At 43.1% G+C, this 15,632-nt stretch overlaps 1 protein-coding gene across 1 annotated transcript in view; it reads left to right on the plus strand.

The window, feature by feature from the left end:
* The first annotated feature begins 6,537 nt into the window (after positions 1-6,537).
* samd11 (sterile alpha motif domain containing 11) overlaps positions 6,538-15,632 on the plus strand; it is a 65,683-nt gene continuing 56,588 nt past the window's right edge. Inside the window, 2 exon segments of the mRNA XM_051949122.1 lie at positions 6,538-7,723; positions 8,824-8,915. Of these exon segments, the coding sequence (XP_051805082.1) occupies positions 7,024-7,723; positions 8,824-8,915 (792 nt within the window). The 5' untranslated portion in view covers positions 6,538-7,023.

Consider the following 15,632-nt stretch of genomic DNA (forward strand, 5'->3'; position numbering starts at 1 on the left):
GGGGTGTTTCATTTTTTATTAAAAATTTCATCCGTCAGAAATGATACAAAGACTGATCAGCCTTTCCGGAGTACTGAGCTCTCTGAGTGCTTTTCTTGTTCAGATTATAACCATCCATGCAGTCCCCAGTATACTATTGCCTTATCTATGGCATGGAAAATGTCATTCCATAACAGTAATACTCCACAAGGCAAGAATCAAACATGTATTGTTTGGTTTTACTGCATTTTTAACCATTTTCATTGAGCTCTGTTAATGGTTGTAGGCAGTAACCTTGTGTGTAAACAGATGAAAGCATGTGCAAAAATTCAGCTCAAGGTTTTTCTAATGTTCCTACAGCAATATGAGTATAAAAAGCCATGCAGACATGAACTGTTCAAAAGTGAATTAAAGCACAGTGGTGGCGTGAGCATATCTATTAGGCATAACATTAGTGTAACGTTACATCCCTCATATTGAAAGGTCGTGGCATATCTCTGCATTAATTATATCGTCTCGCCCGGAGACAAAAGGTTCATCCTAAAACCTGACAGTGTTAAATCCTGTTTGGTTCCCTGGTGGTAGATTAGTTTTCTTGATGTAGATATTCAGGTCATGAAATCAGCTAATGCCTCACTTTATAATGCTGATGGATTTGATGTCAGAGCCTGAGAATCAGACATTTAGGGTTTTGAATCGCAGCCTCGCCAGATTAATCACAGTCTGGCCCGTAGTTAGCAACAGAGAGAGAAGCTGTAAGAGCAGGAGACACCAATATCTCCACCAATATTTAGCATTTTGCATAAATGGCTTGCCTCATTGTTGCTCGAATGGAATTAGTCATCTGTAACCAACAGCTGAATGCAGGAAGTTTGCATCTGTGGAGGCTGTTCAAAGACATCCTGAGAAGGATTGTCACTGAATGTAGAAGAAGTGAACAGAAAAAAAAGTCATTTAAATCAAGACATCATACCAAAAAACAGAAAAGGGGACAATTTTTCTGTAAAATATGACATCACGCCTAACTTATCAATGTCATAAATCACTAAATTATAAAATATTGCAAAGCTATAGCACCGATTACAGTAAAATAGTCACAATCTGTGCTTTCTGGTTTATTTTTCTGCTCCGAATCACTCTAAAATAGATCTAAAGTCTGAGTTATTCTTCTTGTGCCATGTGAGGGCACGAAACGCAAGATAAACAGCAATAAAAGTCTACTGACGGAGCAATAAACCTGTCTTCTGTAATGTAGTGGTATCTTTATGTTGGGATTTCATTGTAAATTCATGCGGCGGAAGAGCAGGTGTGGGTTTTTCTGCGGTATGTAAGTTTTTTCTGACTTTCAGAACTCTTCCACACTGTAGAAAAGGAAGTAAGAAAAGGTTACGGGAGGTATAAAGGTTAAACGAGGCTTCCCCCATCGAATTGAGAGTGTTTAACAATGACACGCAGATGGAAAACTAGACTCATTTAACACCAAACCCGCGTTTGAAGATTTGAGAGTTGGAGTGTCATCACTGTAGAAGTTTGGGGAACCCCTTCACGATGAGCCACCGAGGATGAGTCACGATGCGGGGCAGGTGGTGGGCGTTGGCATGGGTGTCCCCTTTATGACTAGTTTCACCAGGGCTCTCCCGATGGTGCGTCCTCCAGCGCCGACGCACTCATCGACGAGGTTTCCATCGAGACATTTCGATGCGGTGAAGCCTGGCTCGATGAAGAAAGAATCAAGCGGCTTTTCATATGAAATGCTGGGTTCCGCTTCCTAGAAATGGCTTTGTAAATAAATGTCAGCAGTTCATGATTTATGTCACCGACACGTGGGAAGGGACGTTGTTTAGTTAGAAAAACGTTGCCTTTCGATTTTATTTTTCAGGCCGTCAGAGGAATCGGGTGGGTTTTGATTAAATGACACCACGTCAACTTTTTTGTTTCTTTAGCTGCGAGTGTCAAATCTTTTTCAGTCTAATCCACAAACCCACTAATTCCATTCCATTACCCTCAGACATCACAGCTTCCCAGCTCCAAAAGGGAAAAATGTCACTCTTCAGTCCATCGTCGTCTTTAGTGAGGGAGCTGGCATGCGTCTTTCTGCTTGTCTGCTGTGTGTTCGCCTGCCTGGTCCTGGCTGGAGGCATTCTACCACTTCTGGCCAAGCTGTGGACTCTGGCCTCCCTGTGCACTGCTTCCGCCTGCGGTGTGGCGTGCCTCCTTCCTGTGTGTGTCAGCGGCAGTTTGGCCTGATTTATAAGCCCTTGACACACAGCGCTTTGGACCCCACCTCTGCTGCTGGAATGGCTATTCCATGTGTCGGTGGTGGATCCACCTGGGTGGTTCTCCACTGATGGGGGTCAGATGTGGTCTTGCTCATGAGCTCCAGGAGCTCAGGGGAACCTGCCGTGCAGACGGTGTGGAGAAAAAGTGCTTTCAGAAAATGTGGTTTCAGGCTTCAGACTTAAAGCAGAGTTAAAGCAACAGGTCTGAAACGGTGTTGCGCACATCTTCAGCTCTTTCTTTGTCCGCACCTGTTTGTACACCCAAAATTATATCAAATACCAATTAAAGGAGATGAATGAAGATTAAGTTTTGACTGGTTTCAAGGTTTACATTTGGTAAACTTAGTTAAAGGCTTAAACTATCTATCTCTGAACTCCAAAACCTGTCAGCAGCTCTGGAAGGCATGTTTACACTAAAGAAAAAAAAAAAACTGCAGCATTTATCAGTGGCAGAAACTGTAAAATACCGAAATAATCATTAAATTATCAATTAATCACCCATGACATGACATTGTGTGGGAAAAATAATCCAAATCTGATCTTAAAATTGTAACATCTCATCTAAATCACTTCATTCCATGTGTGTAGTTAAAAAATGTCAAAAATAAAGCATTTGTAAAAACCATATTCTGTGAAAAATGAAAAAAATTCTGCACCTCTCGATGCAATAGGACAGTCATTAACAACTCAGCTGTGACCCACAAACACAGGACAACAATTCCACAGGCAGTGTTTACACAAAGCAGACTGAAAGTATAGCAAGAAGCTAAAAATGTAATTAGTAAAATATCTGTTGTATGGAGAGCCACCATTTTTCCCGGCGTTGGTTCCAGTTTTTGCAGAAGAACAATTTATGGCATTGAAACGGTGTCAGACTGCACACAATATGTTTTTAAGTTCTCTCTGCTTCCAAGCATGGCTGCGCTGTTTCCACGGAGGTGCGGGACTTTATCTTGCAATGAAAAATGAGCCCACAGTGAGTAAAAAGGAGCAAAAGACCGCCTAGAAACTGCTTGGAGTTCAGAGGATTGAACTCCAAAAGCAACATTTTTGGTCATAATCTAATAAAGCAAACTTGTGAGCTGGACTAGTAGGTTAATGTTTGAGGTGAATACCACATAACTACAGCATCCATGATTGGATTTCTGTTGGGTTCGACCTTTTGTTGCACACCATACCCCTATTTCTTTCATTTCCTTGCAATTTCTGTCTAGGCCTCTACTGTCTAACAAGGGCAAGATGCAACCAACACACTTCATTTGTCTCTCCAACACTCAAAAGCACAACTTCGCCAAAATAACCTTAAAATTAAAAAGGATGCATCTGCCTTTTTAATAACATCTGGAATAAAATCGCACATATTTATTTGCTGTTGGTTTCACAGAGCCATGCTTCTTCAGAAAAGCAAGCATAACGCCTTCATAAAGTTGCATGGAAACAGGTTAGAGCAGCGCTTTAGCACCGGCCGCTCTGCACACGTGTTCGGATTTTTCGGACTGTGCAGCAGGTGAGCGGCTCTGTGTGGCCAGAGGTCAGGATGGTGTCACTGTAGGTGGAGTGGAACAAATAGATGGCCGAATTTAGACACACGAGGAGGACATAATGCGGCCAGTGTGCGGCCCGGTGACGTCCGTTCAACAGAGCATCTCTTTGTGTATGTTCGAGGGTGAACGTCTGATTTAAAGCTGCAAAATTCTTATTATATGTCATCAGGTAGTTGTACAGAAGCAGAAACTGGTGGCTTGGAAAGGCAAAAGTAGCATTTGGGGCGGTTTTGCCAAGTTTTAAAAAGTATTCTTTACTTCGCTGAAGGTGTGTTTTGTTTTCACGTCGTTCTTGATTTCGTGGCACTATTTCCAGCTTTTTGCCAACTACGTTCTGGTAATATTTTCAGCAAGAACACTCCTTTCAGTTCCTCTTAAATGCAGGATAATATTCTCTAAATACGGTTTAAAAATGTTTCCGAATGCTGCATTGAGAACATCCCTCATTTAACGTTATGGGAAAGTTTTATAAAAAGAAAGTTCTCAACAGCAACATCCCCAAGACCTCCTCAGAACATCGCAAGTTAAATGTCCCACTTTTGTTATGTATATCATCACATCAGAGGAACGTTTCACAAAAACGCATTCTGTTTTCTGAGGCCTTGATGACCTCTTGAAAACATTTTTTGAGTGTTGGTTTGAGAATGTTTGACTTTTGTTGTCATGTACCATAATCTGACAACATCCTCCAAACATCCTCTGAACGTTAAAGCGTTCCATCTTGGTTCACTTTTAACCTCATAGGAACATTATTTGAAATGATAAATATCCTTAAAATGTTCTTTAAACATTAGATTAACATGTTTTCTGTCAAACATTATTAGAACTTGTAGTTAATGTCAGCCAACGTTATGGGAACATTCCCTGCTTGCTGGGTTGTTAATTTAATATTCATGCCAAGATTTAAACTAAATGGAAATTCAATTTGGTGTAATCTAAAACCATTCTTGATTTTCAGTTTTTCTAGCTTTCTTGTTCTGAAAACATTCTGAGAACAGTGTTTGTAGCGGGAAGGTTTCACTTTGTTTCTAGAACGATCTCTATAGACACTCTAAAAATGTTCTTAAAACATCTTAAAACATTTCCTGGTGTAATATTGAGAAAGCCCCTCCTTTGTTATCGTTTAACATTATGGAAACGCTTTATAGAGGAACGTTCTAAACAACAACATCACCCAAACGTCCTTGTAGAGCTGGACCCGATTATCCCGAATATCCAAATATTCGTTCGCTACGGCGGTATCCGGATATTAATTTTGGTATCTGAATATTCGTCCCAAGGTCGGACGTTAGCGGGCGGAAAGAATATGCGACGTTACTGTCTTCCCTCCGCCTTCGGCCCACATTGGCTCATATCGGCTCATCCATTCGCGTTTCTTACCACCACCCAAATGACCGGGTGGCTGCTGACTCTGACATCACGCTTCACTTCGTTGCATAAACACAAGACAAGATGCCGAAGACCTCCGTTGTTTGGGCATTCTTCGGTTTAACTGAAGACAAAACGAAGGCAGTGTGCAAAATCTGCGTCCGGAAGACCAGACGAACGGATCCGGATATTCAGGCTGTCTCCGCCACATCCCCCCGGACATTGTGGGGCGGAACAAATATTCGGATATTCCTCTTAAATAGGGCCCGAATATCCGGAGACCAGAAATCACTATTCGGGCCAGCCCTAGTAATATTACAGGAATGTTTCGTAAAGTACATTCTGTCCTCTGAGACCTCGAAAACATCATCAACATTATTAGAAGGGATGAATATCTTTTAAACATTATTTTAGCATTACGTTAATGTGTTTTCTTTCAAACATTGTGGGAGTGTTTCCTGCTTCTTGGTCGTTAATATAATATTCGTACCCAGATTTAATTGTCTGGAAATGCAAATTGGTGTAAGTCAATACCACTCTTGATTCTTTGGCAGTCTTCCCAGCTACATTTATTTGTTCTTAAAACATTCAGAGAAAGTTCTAGTGACGTTTTCTTTTAGTTCAAAGAATGTTCTTCTCGATAAAGTTCTCTAAAGATGCTCTAAAATGCTATATCCAACTGCTGCATCAATACCGTCCTTCTTTTGTCATCGTGTAACATTGTATAGCAAACGTTCTCAACAGCAACATCCCCAAAACATTTTCAGAATGTAAAGCTTCCATCTTTGTTAATATGTCAAATCAACCGAATTCTTTAGAAAAACACATTCTGATGTCTGAGGCCTCGATAACATCTTGAAAACATCTTTTAAATGCTGGTTAATGAACAACAACTCTCTCCAAACATTCTCTGAATATTAAAATGCAAATTTTAAAGCTCATAGCAACATCATTTGAAATGAGAGATATCCTTAAAACGTTCTGAATTGAAATATTTCCTATCAAGCATAATCAGAACTTGTAGGAAATGTGTAAACCCTCCCTGTTTACTGGCTTGTTGATATATTAATACCAAAAATGAATTCTAATGGCGTACAATGACGTAATCCTGTTTGATGTCGACTTTTTTCTTCATTTAGAATAAGAATATGAAGTGTAAATTTGAAGACAGAGCTGCAGTGAGTGTTAGTTTCAGTTTAATATGTGAACTCGGTCTACTTCCTCTTGCTCACTAACGACGGCGCCTCCATTTTACGCAGCGCAGCGCCGTCCGTCGCGGTCCCCCCTGTGCCTGCGTGCCTCTCGCCTTGCCTCCGCTGTTTAAATGGGCCAAGTTGAGAAGCGGCGGAGAGTGCAAATCTTGTTTGGTCTGGGTCTGTGAACTTCAGCGTGACTTCAGCGACATACACAGGGTTTAAAAACTAACAACTCCTTCCAAACTTTAAACTGCATTAATGTTGCGCAAATACCCCGGAATATTAAGCCTCATGAGTTGTGTGTCTGATTAGTGGCATATGGTTTAAGTAAGAGGATAGAATGCACTAATATCAGTTTATTTTTTAATTATCTTTTTTTGGCTGTGGTATTCAATCTTGGCCACATGTGCTTCCTCATAACTCCCCATAGCTGAATATAAAAGCTTCTTTTTTCAATAGATAGCACACAATTTAAACATTTAGTGAGCGAAATTTGAAAATATTTGACTTTTTTGTTTTAGAAAATTAAAAAAAAATCCGACAGAAATAGGAGACAGGACGCGTAGCAGCGACTGGTAATGATTACCGGAGGTAGCAGAATGTAAGGGGCTCAGGGCTTCCCAGCATGTCAGGTATTAACAGAGCGAGTGTGATTAAATGTGGGAGGTAGGAGCTGTGAGGCTGGCGGAGAGCGCTGCTGCCGCTGCGAGCTGGAAACTACTGAATGGGAATCTATCCGGCAACTTCGCCAGACCGCTGTCTCACGGCGACACGGGGACTCTGCGTAAAAACAAGCGGCGCGTCTCCAAGTCTGGGTCAGCCCCACTCACAGGCGGAGAGGACGCTCAAGTTGGATCGGCGGAGCAGCTTTTCACTTGTTACCGGCGCTCGGCTCCCACTAACATGCCTGCCATCAAAAAGGAGCGGCTGGATGGAGACGACATGGCATTGACCGCGTTCAACCAGTCCGAATACCTGGCCCCTTTAAATGCCACTGCTATCCCCGTGGTGACCCCGCATCCGCCGCCCTACGACCACATTTTCGCCCATCACCGCGCGTACTTGGGGCTCCACGACTCGGCGCTGCATCACCAGCACCTCCACCATCACACGGACGACTTAATGCTAGAGCGGTTCTCCTCCATCCCCGACTTTCAGCCCTTCTTCGACAACGGCGAGCCGTGCATCGAGGTGGAGTGCGGCGAAAACAAGGCTTTGCTTTATATCAATAAACTGTGTCAGGGCAGTAAGGGACCCTCAATTAAATACAGGGGCGAGTGGCTCACCCCCAACGAGTTCCAGTTTGTCAGTGGACGAGAGACTGCCAAAGACTGGAAGCGGAGTATTAGACACAAAGGTAAGAGCGAAAACCCTTCACTTTTCTCCGCTTTTCATGCGTAAAGATCAGGACACTTTGCCATCATTTCATTTATCGACGCCGCTAAGCTGTGGCTGCGAACTCGGGTCTCGTGGTTCGGTTCTGAGTTTTGGAGTGAAAGGGTTACAGCAGGCAGTGCGTAAGGACACGGATGAGAAAAGGCGCATATCCTCCACATCCCCTCCGAGCCTTTGACGTAGAGTTTGGGCTGCGATCACACACCAGAGCCGGGGCATCTGGAGTTGTCTGCGCTGGACTGAGGTGAAAAGTTGAGATAATTAAAAAGTGCGACGGTTCAAAATATTCTTCTTCTTTTCCCGTCGCCACTGTGGGATTCCCGTTAGGTGCACTTGTGCTTGGGTGTTTTCACTTTTACGCATTGCACTGAGAGCTCTGAACAGACTTGATCATGAGAGGGATCATTTGGTTTTGGCCACTTTACATCAGTCAGTGTTTAACGAGCGTATTTTGCAGCCAATTCTGATTTTAAAAGCTGAACATGAAACGATCAGCTGCTGTTTGAGACTCATCTTTGGTGGGTATTTCTGTAAAAACAAGGTCATCGGTGGTAAAATGTTCCGGTTGCTTCTCATTTTTTTTTGTTTTGACATTTACAGCACCGCGTTTTTATGCAGTAATTAGCGTGGTGCGTGCGCCCTCTCGCCACGCACGCACTCACGCACACTCACGCACACACACGAGGTTACTCAGGCAGAACTGACACGCATCAAGATGTGCGTGGGGGGGAGGGTGTCGCCCCCAGGTCAAAAATGATAGCCTTATAGTTTGATATAGCGATTCCTATAGACAGATGACAGAAGGCTTCTGTCTCTGTGGCTCAGCACACTGGACTCTGGCTACAACTAGACTTTCTGGTAAAAAATATCTATAGAGAGAAGTTTGTCAGCAGGTTCTGACTCCTTCACTTATCCACTCTTTCTATTAGATGCGTTTTAACCGGATTCTTCTGTAATATTTGTGCCCTGACATGATGAGCTCACCTGATCACATGTCATGGAGGAGAAGCAGACCTCAGCTGCTATAAATCCACTGAATGTTTCTCTCTTGTTTGTTTCTAGGAAAAAGTCTCAAGACTCTTATGTCCAAAGGAATCTTACAGGTGCACCCTCCAATCTGCGACTGCCCCGGCTGTCGAATTTCATCTCCAGTGGTGAGAATATTTTATCTTCTGTAACACTGTCGTTGCTGTGCTTTTTGTGTCCACAAGTTAACCTGAGGAAGCTACGGTTTTTATCTGAGGGAACTTCTTTGGATTGGATTTAAATGGTTAAAAGATTGTTGTTAACTGTGGTGGTCATTTTTGGTGATGGTTGCAAAGAGCTCAGTGTCTCCAGACAGAGCTGACAGATATTTGTGTTAAAATCTATAAGTTATTTTCTTTTATAGTAAAGCAGCAGAGACGTTTTTGATAGTTTTGTCCTCAGTCTGATTAAAGATAAAAGCTTTTTCTTCCTCCACTGTTCTATCCAGTCATGTTAGTTTTATGTATTTAGCTGTAAATCACACATCAGTGTGCAGTTATCCCCTCCTGTTTATCATGTTTTCCCTCATTACCCAGAGTTTATATTTAGTGCATCGTGTGTAAAAGCTGTTTAATATTTTATATAGTTTTCTTATTGTGGTGTCACTCAGCTTTACTCTGGTCGTGGGTGATCGTGTTAGTGTTTATGTTAAAGCTTTGTCTCTGTAACCTTGACGGTGGAGACCCTACAGGCGCACGTGTCAACTTTGATGGTAATTTTTCTCAGCATGGATATCAAATCCACTTCCAGCCTTTCACAGAGGCATCAAACGGCCTTTTGATTCGGAGGCGTCGAGCCGCCCGGTGCGTCTGCTCCACGTCGGGTGTCGTCGGTCAGACTCCTCCGTCTCTCTGACTCAGCCTCCTCACCTGGCTGTTGAACTTTTGTTTGCCTTGTGCTTCCCTCAGGGCTCGGCCAGGGGCACCACGCCAAACCTTGAGGCCTTGCAGGTGTGTCACGATTATGGCATCACTGCTGTGTGTGTGTGTGTGTGTGTGTGTGTGTGTGTGTGTGTGTGTGTGTGTGTGTGTGTGTCAGCTTGAGGCGAGCACACTGCCGCCAAATCTGTTCACACAGGTGCAGCGGGTTGTGAGCGTGTGTGTGTGTGTGTGTGTGTGTGTGTGTGTGTGTGTGTGTGTGTGTGTGTGTGTGTGTGTGTGTGTGTGTGTGTGTGTGTGTGTGTGTGTGTGTGTGTGTGTGTGTGTGTGTATCACCACAGAGCGCATCTGTCGTCGCTCCCAAGCACTAATCTTGAGGGAAGGGTGTAAGAGGCTTAGCGAGCTACTGAGCGTGGCTACTGCTGATTATTGTGTGCGAGGCACGCAAGGCAAAGGCGGTTTTGATAAGCCGGAGGTGTTTGAGTGATACAGGTAAACTGGTGACATTTTTTGCAGCCAAGAATGAAGACCTGCACCTTAACACACGGGCCTGAAGCAAAACAAATCACCTGAGGGAGGTCGGGGGCAGGATAAACAGACAGCAGAAAGACCCATGTCCTATTTTTATGTTTTTTTTTTTTTTTTTTTTTGCAGAAGGATTTGAGAATCTCGGCGTGTTTGCTTATGTTTAGGCTCATTACAGATATCGGAGTGATTGGCTTTTGGCTTGCTATGGCTCGTACAGTTCCACTTCAATTACAGCTGTGACGGAGAAAACTTTGTTATTGACGTAAGCAGAGATATGAGGGCCTCAAGGTTGTTGTTGTTGTTGTTGAAGCCATCTCTCCTTCTCCGGCCTAAAGTCGAACCCGCCGAGCGAACAGCGCCGTCACACACACATCCACACACTCGGGCTAAGTATGCTGGCAGTTTCATGCGAAGCAGCGAGGGTTAGGCGGAGGAGGGAAGGCGGCGGGACTTGTATGGCCTGTACTGGCGTCTCCCTTTCTCCCCACTGCCTCCCCTCAGGGCATGGCAGCCAGCACTCCCTCACTGATGAGCTCTCTCTCTCTCTCTCTCTCTCACACACACACACTGTATTCCTGCCTACTGACACAAATTACCTCATGCCGACATTTATTTTTGAAAGTTTGACGGCTGAACTTTGAGTGATCCTGTTTCGCTATAGGCATGAGGCAAGCGATCATAAAAAAAAGAAAGAAAACAGCACAGCAGCTGGTGGGAAGACGCTTCACCTGCCTGCACAGAAATCATGGAAGTTAATTTGCTGCGTCTGCCTGAGTTCAGGCTGTTCAGAACGACACGACACCCACTGAACTATGACTCCACGCTACAGTTTAGAGCGGGGGTGTCCAACATGAGGCCCGCGGTCCAACACCGGCCTCAAGAGGGTCCAATCCGGCCCTCAAAGTGAAAAAGTTACAGAGAAGACATTAAGTGCAGGTTGTAAATTAGTAAACTATACATTTAGAATAATTTCTAGACCATTACTAGTTGTTTTGATCATAATGTAAAATGCTGGATTGATCATTGTTCTTTTGTCATTTTGTGTCTCGTTTTTGTCGTTCTGTGTCTCATTTTTATAATATTTCTTCATATTTTTGTTAATTTTTTTGTCTTTTATTGTCTGACTTTTGTCGTTTGTCTCCTGTTTTTGTTTTTTGTGTCTCATTTTTGTCGTTTTGTGTCACATTTTCATCATCTTGTGTCTCATTTTTGTAGTGTTTTGTCTTGTTTTTGTTGTTTTCTGTCTATTAATGTCTGACTTTTGTTGTTTTTCTCATGTTTTTGCTGCTTTGTGTCTCATTTTTGTCGTTTTGTGTCACATTTGTGTCGTTTTGTGTCACATTTTTGTTGTTTTGCGACTCATTTCTGTAGCATTTTGTCTTGTTTTTTTGTCTTGTTTGTCTGAATTTTGATGTTTTGATTATAAAGTAAAATACTACATCGTTCAGTTCCAGATACCTGTGGCTAAATGTTGTGTTCCTTTGTAGACACTCTGAGATCTGGAAGTTGTAATGTTTAAATGATAAACTGATGTATACTGTTGCTGAAATTGAACTTATTTTTTAAAAAAGAAATTTCAGGTTGTTCATAATGTTTTGTAGAAAGATAATTCCTTAAATGCGAACATTCAGAATGTACTTTTTTTTACACTAAAACAAAGAAAAAATTGGAATTATTTATAAGTTTTTATGCTCTGATCTTACTGGTCCAGCCCACTTGAGGTCAAATTGGGCTGAATGTGACCCCTGAACTAAGATGAGTTTAAATAATGCTGTTTATCCATGCTGTTAAATTAAATCCACGTATGCTGCTGCAGAGGTGTCTCTTTTAGGCCTGTTTTTATGTAGTAGTGATTTCTGTTGTTGCAGTAGAAGCTGTGAGATTCTTATTCTGTGTCTTTTGCGTGTAATCAACTTAATACTAAAGATTTACGCCTGCTTGTTGAGGTTCCTTCCCTGCTCTGCGTATTTGTGTTTTTTGTCTGCGCATATGTTTGGGCGACTTTGCATTTGCATCCTTTTGCGTGCGTACCCGTGATTGTTTGCACGCCTGACGCTGGCTGCCTGCTCCCCGGCTCGCCATGTGTGTGTGCGTTTGTGTGTTTGTGCGTGTCTGTGTCTCCTCCCGGGAGAGCTGGGCTTCCTCTGCTCTGTTATTTCAGCGGAACTGGCGGAGGCCGGGAGGAAATTGCACTCCCCTCCTCCGGCTCGTAAAGACCTCCTCCAATCAAGGGCTCCTCTCGCAAAGTGGAATTAAACACACAGTCACACATACCCGCACGTACGCACAAACTCACACACACACGCACGCTTTCAGCCTATAACTTCTGGTGCCGTCTCATTATGCTGTCATAATACCGCTTCCAATGGGGTTAATAAGGAAAGGAGAATTTGAAAAAATGCATCACATCGAGTGACATAATAGAAGCTGATCTTGAGCCGGCTTTATAGATTAACTCTGTTTGATGCTTCTCCTGTGTGTGCGTTGTGTGTTTGTGCATACGTGTTGCTGATGCCACGTTGCTATGGTAACGCAGGAATCGGTCACCGGCCCAGAAGTGTGCAGAACCGTGCGTGTGTGCCGAGCGTGTTTGTGCTCTCTCATGTGTGTTTCTCTGCCTATTGGACACATTAGATATTAAGTGTGCCTCCGGTTACGTAGAGTCACCGGAGATCGATACGAACGGGAATGCGTGTCTGACACGCAGAAATACAGCGACAGTTCAAGCACAGGGGCGTGCGAAAGTGTGTTTGTGCCTCTTGTTGTCTTTCTGTCCATGAATTATTCAGCTAAAATATAGTGTTTAATTTAGCAAATTAGCCATTAGCCTCCACTAGTGTCCAGTGCAGCACGATGCAGGAGATCGAGAGCTCATTGTGTTTGCTTGTGTGGATGCTTTGTGTTACGATGTGTGGATGCATGTGTGTATGTTTGTTTATCAGCGTAATGTGGTTTAACGTGATGACGGAAGGGCGGATATATTTTGAATATCGTCCCAACTTCTGCATACATGTGTGCACAGAAAAGTGTGTTTGTTTGTGCAGCCTTGTTCTGCCACTTTAGACCTTTGCAGTCAGTGTCATAGTGTCATAGTTTGACTTTTGCACGTCCATCAGCACCCTCAAGCAAACACACATAACCACAGCTTTACTAGAAAACAAAATTCTCCAGGTTTGTTGAGTTATATCAGGTTTTTGGTGATTGTCATCGTCTCCAATGAGGTAAATATACAGGATGTTTTTTGTTGTTTGTTCTATTTACTGCCAATAATGTACAAAAAAAAATGAGCAGTTGAGTCACACAAGCGCATGTGTGTGTCTGTTTTTTGCCGGCATAAGTGAGGATTATTACATTTTGTATTGGTTTTCCATCCACAACTTAACTCGTGCTCATTCTTCACATTGCTGCTATTTAATAAATGAGGCGTAGCTGAGTGGAAAGTGCATTAATTGTCCAAGTTAATTTCTGACTTGCTGAACTCTGAATGAGATTCTAGTAATTGTCAGGATCGAATGAAACTCTTGGGAGGACCGAAAATCAGCTGAATTTACCAACCGCAGCTTCATCCTCGCCACCGCTTCCCCCCACGTTTGTCAGGGGGGAAGAAAGGCGCAGTCGTTACCTGTCTGTAAGGCTCCCCTGCGGTGACCTCGGTGGGCCTGTACAAACACCGAGAGGGAGACAGAATGAGGGAGGAAGGAGGAACGAAACAAGAGGGAAAGGGGGGAGAGCGGGAGGCGCGCTCGCACGCCTGACTGCACCGGCACTGACCTCCCAGCGCCGAGCCGGCAGCCTCCCCCCTCCACCTCGCCGCCTCTCGCCCTGTGTGCACCTCGCCTCCTCCCTCCGCCGCTCCCCTCCCGTCCCGCCTCCCCCTCCGCCTTGTGCCGCTCCACTGGGCTGCAACTGCCCGCTCGGCTCGGTGCATGGGGGCCGAGCATGCGTGTGCGTATCTGCATGCGTGTGTGTTGGGGCGGCATCGGTCTTGGTCGCATGCCTGTCTGCCCTACGGTGCTTTCTCACTTTTTTTTTCTCCTCTCCTCTCCTCTCTCTTTCTCTCACATGGCCTTCAACAACCAAGTGTTGCCTTAAAGCCTGTACATCCACACTCGCCGCTACCCAGAATCCAGATTTATTTTTCGCCAAATACATTTGTACTTGTGAGGAGTTTTGCTCGATAAAGTTGGTGCATGATCTCAGAGTTGCATTTCTTTGCGCGGTATGTGTGAAAATGCATGTGTGGAGCCGCTCCGGCAGTGTTTTAACACCAATTCAGAATCTCGATCCTAAAATAAACTGCGACCCATAACTTTTGTCTACATAACTTCTTCGAGCAAAAATTTATCCGATACTTGACCCGACTGGAAAGTTTAAGCCAAGATCTGTAGTGTTGTTTAGTGATTTAATACATCCATCTGTGCTGAAGCGCCCACTTTTTCAGAAATGAAATATCAGATTTGTGATGTTGCATTTGTTCAATTCTTATGCTGACGATGCCATTGTGTGATTTATATCTTTTAAGTAAGAATACATGCATTTGCAGTTATGGTACTTGATTGATTACAGTATTTATTTGCCTTTTTTGCTGAACTCCAGGAAAAATAAGGCAAATAAGTCCTTTACTAATTTTAAAGCAGCTTTAATTTGACCTTAAAGAACAGATTGCAGCTTTAAATAAACTTTGCTGAATGTTTGTGACAGAAGATTGTACAGACATGTCAGTGTGTCCTGAGTTTACTGTCACAAACAGCAATGTGACATTATTGATTTGATATTGTTCATGATATTTGGGATTTTTTAGAGGCTGACAGGCACACAAGCATGCAGGAACTTAACTTTGATGACTGAATTGTCAAAATAAGAGGAAACAAGATGAGATTTATAAAGGAGTCGTCTCATGTTACAGAAATAAACCTACATCATGTATACTGTCTCAGTGGAAAATGAATAAAATACTGATGTAGAATTTGCGTAATAAAGTGAAAGATTTTATTAATAACAAGAAAAGCACTCAGAGCACAGTACTCCACCAGGGCTGTTCAGTCCCCCATATGGCATTGTCAAAAACTAAGCATATTTTTCTAGAAATGCAACATTTTTTAAATTATTATTGTTGATGATCAGAAATCTTGGCACTATAGAACGTGGACATTTAATATAGATGTACCCACAAACATAATGTCCCTGCGCTGAGCATAGGCGTGTGTTATGCATGTGTACATTATGTACGGATACCGAATCGTGTGACCTACATATGTGCAAATTACTCTTATAAAGGTCTGTTGATCAGTTATCACTTTTTGCAAGGCTTTGTTTTGCTGGTGTTAAAATAACTGTTCCCTCGATGCTTTTATTTTGAAGGCGCTTTTTTAAAATTAATGCTAGGGGCTGGCAAAAAGTACAGAAATTCTCGTAAGGATGGAAGGAAAACGGTTTCAC

Source organism: Acanthochromis polyacanthus, chromosome 6, assembly GCF_021347895.1.
Source record: "Acanthochromis polyacanthus isolate Apoly-LR-REF ecotype Palm Island chromosome 6, KAUST_Apoly_ChrSc, whole genome shotgun sequence".
Taxonomy (NCBI): Eukaryota; Metazoa; Chordata; class Actinopteri; family Pomacentridae; genus Acanthochromis; species Acanthochromis polyacanthus.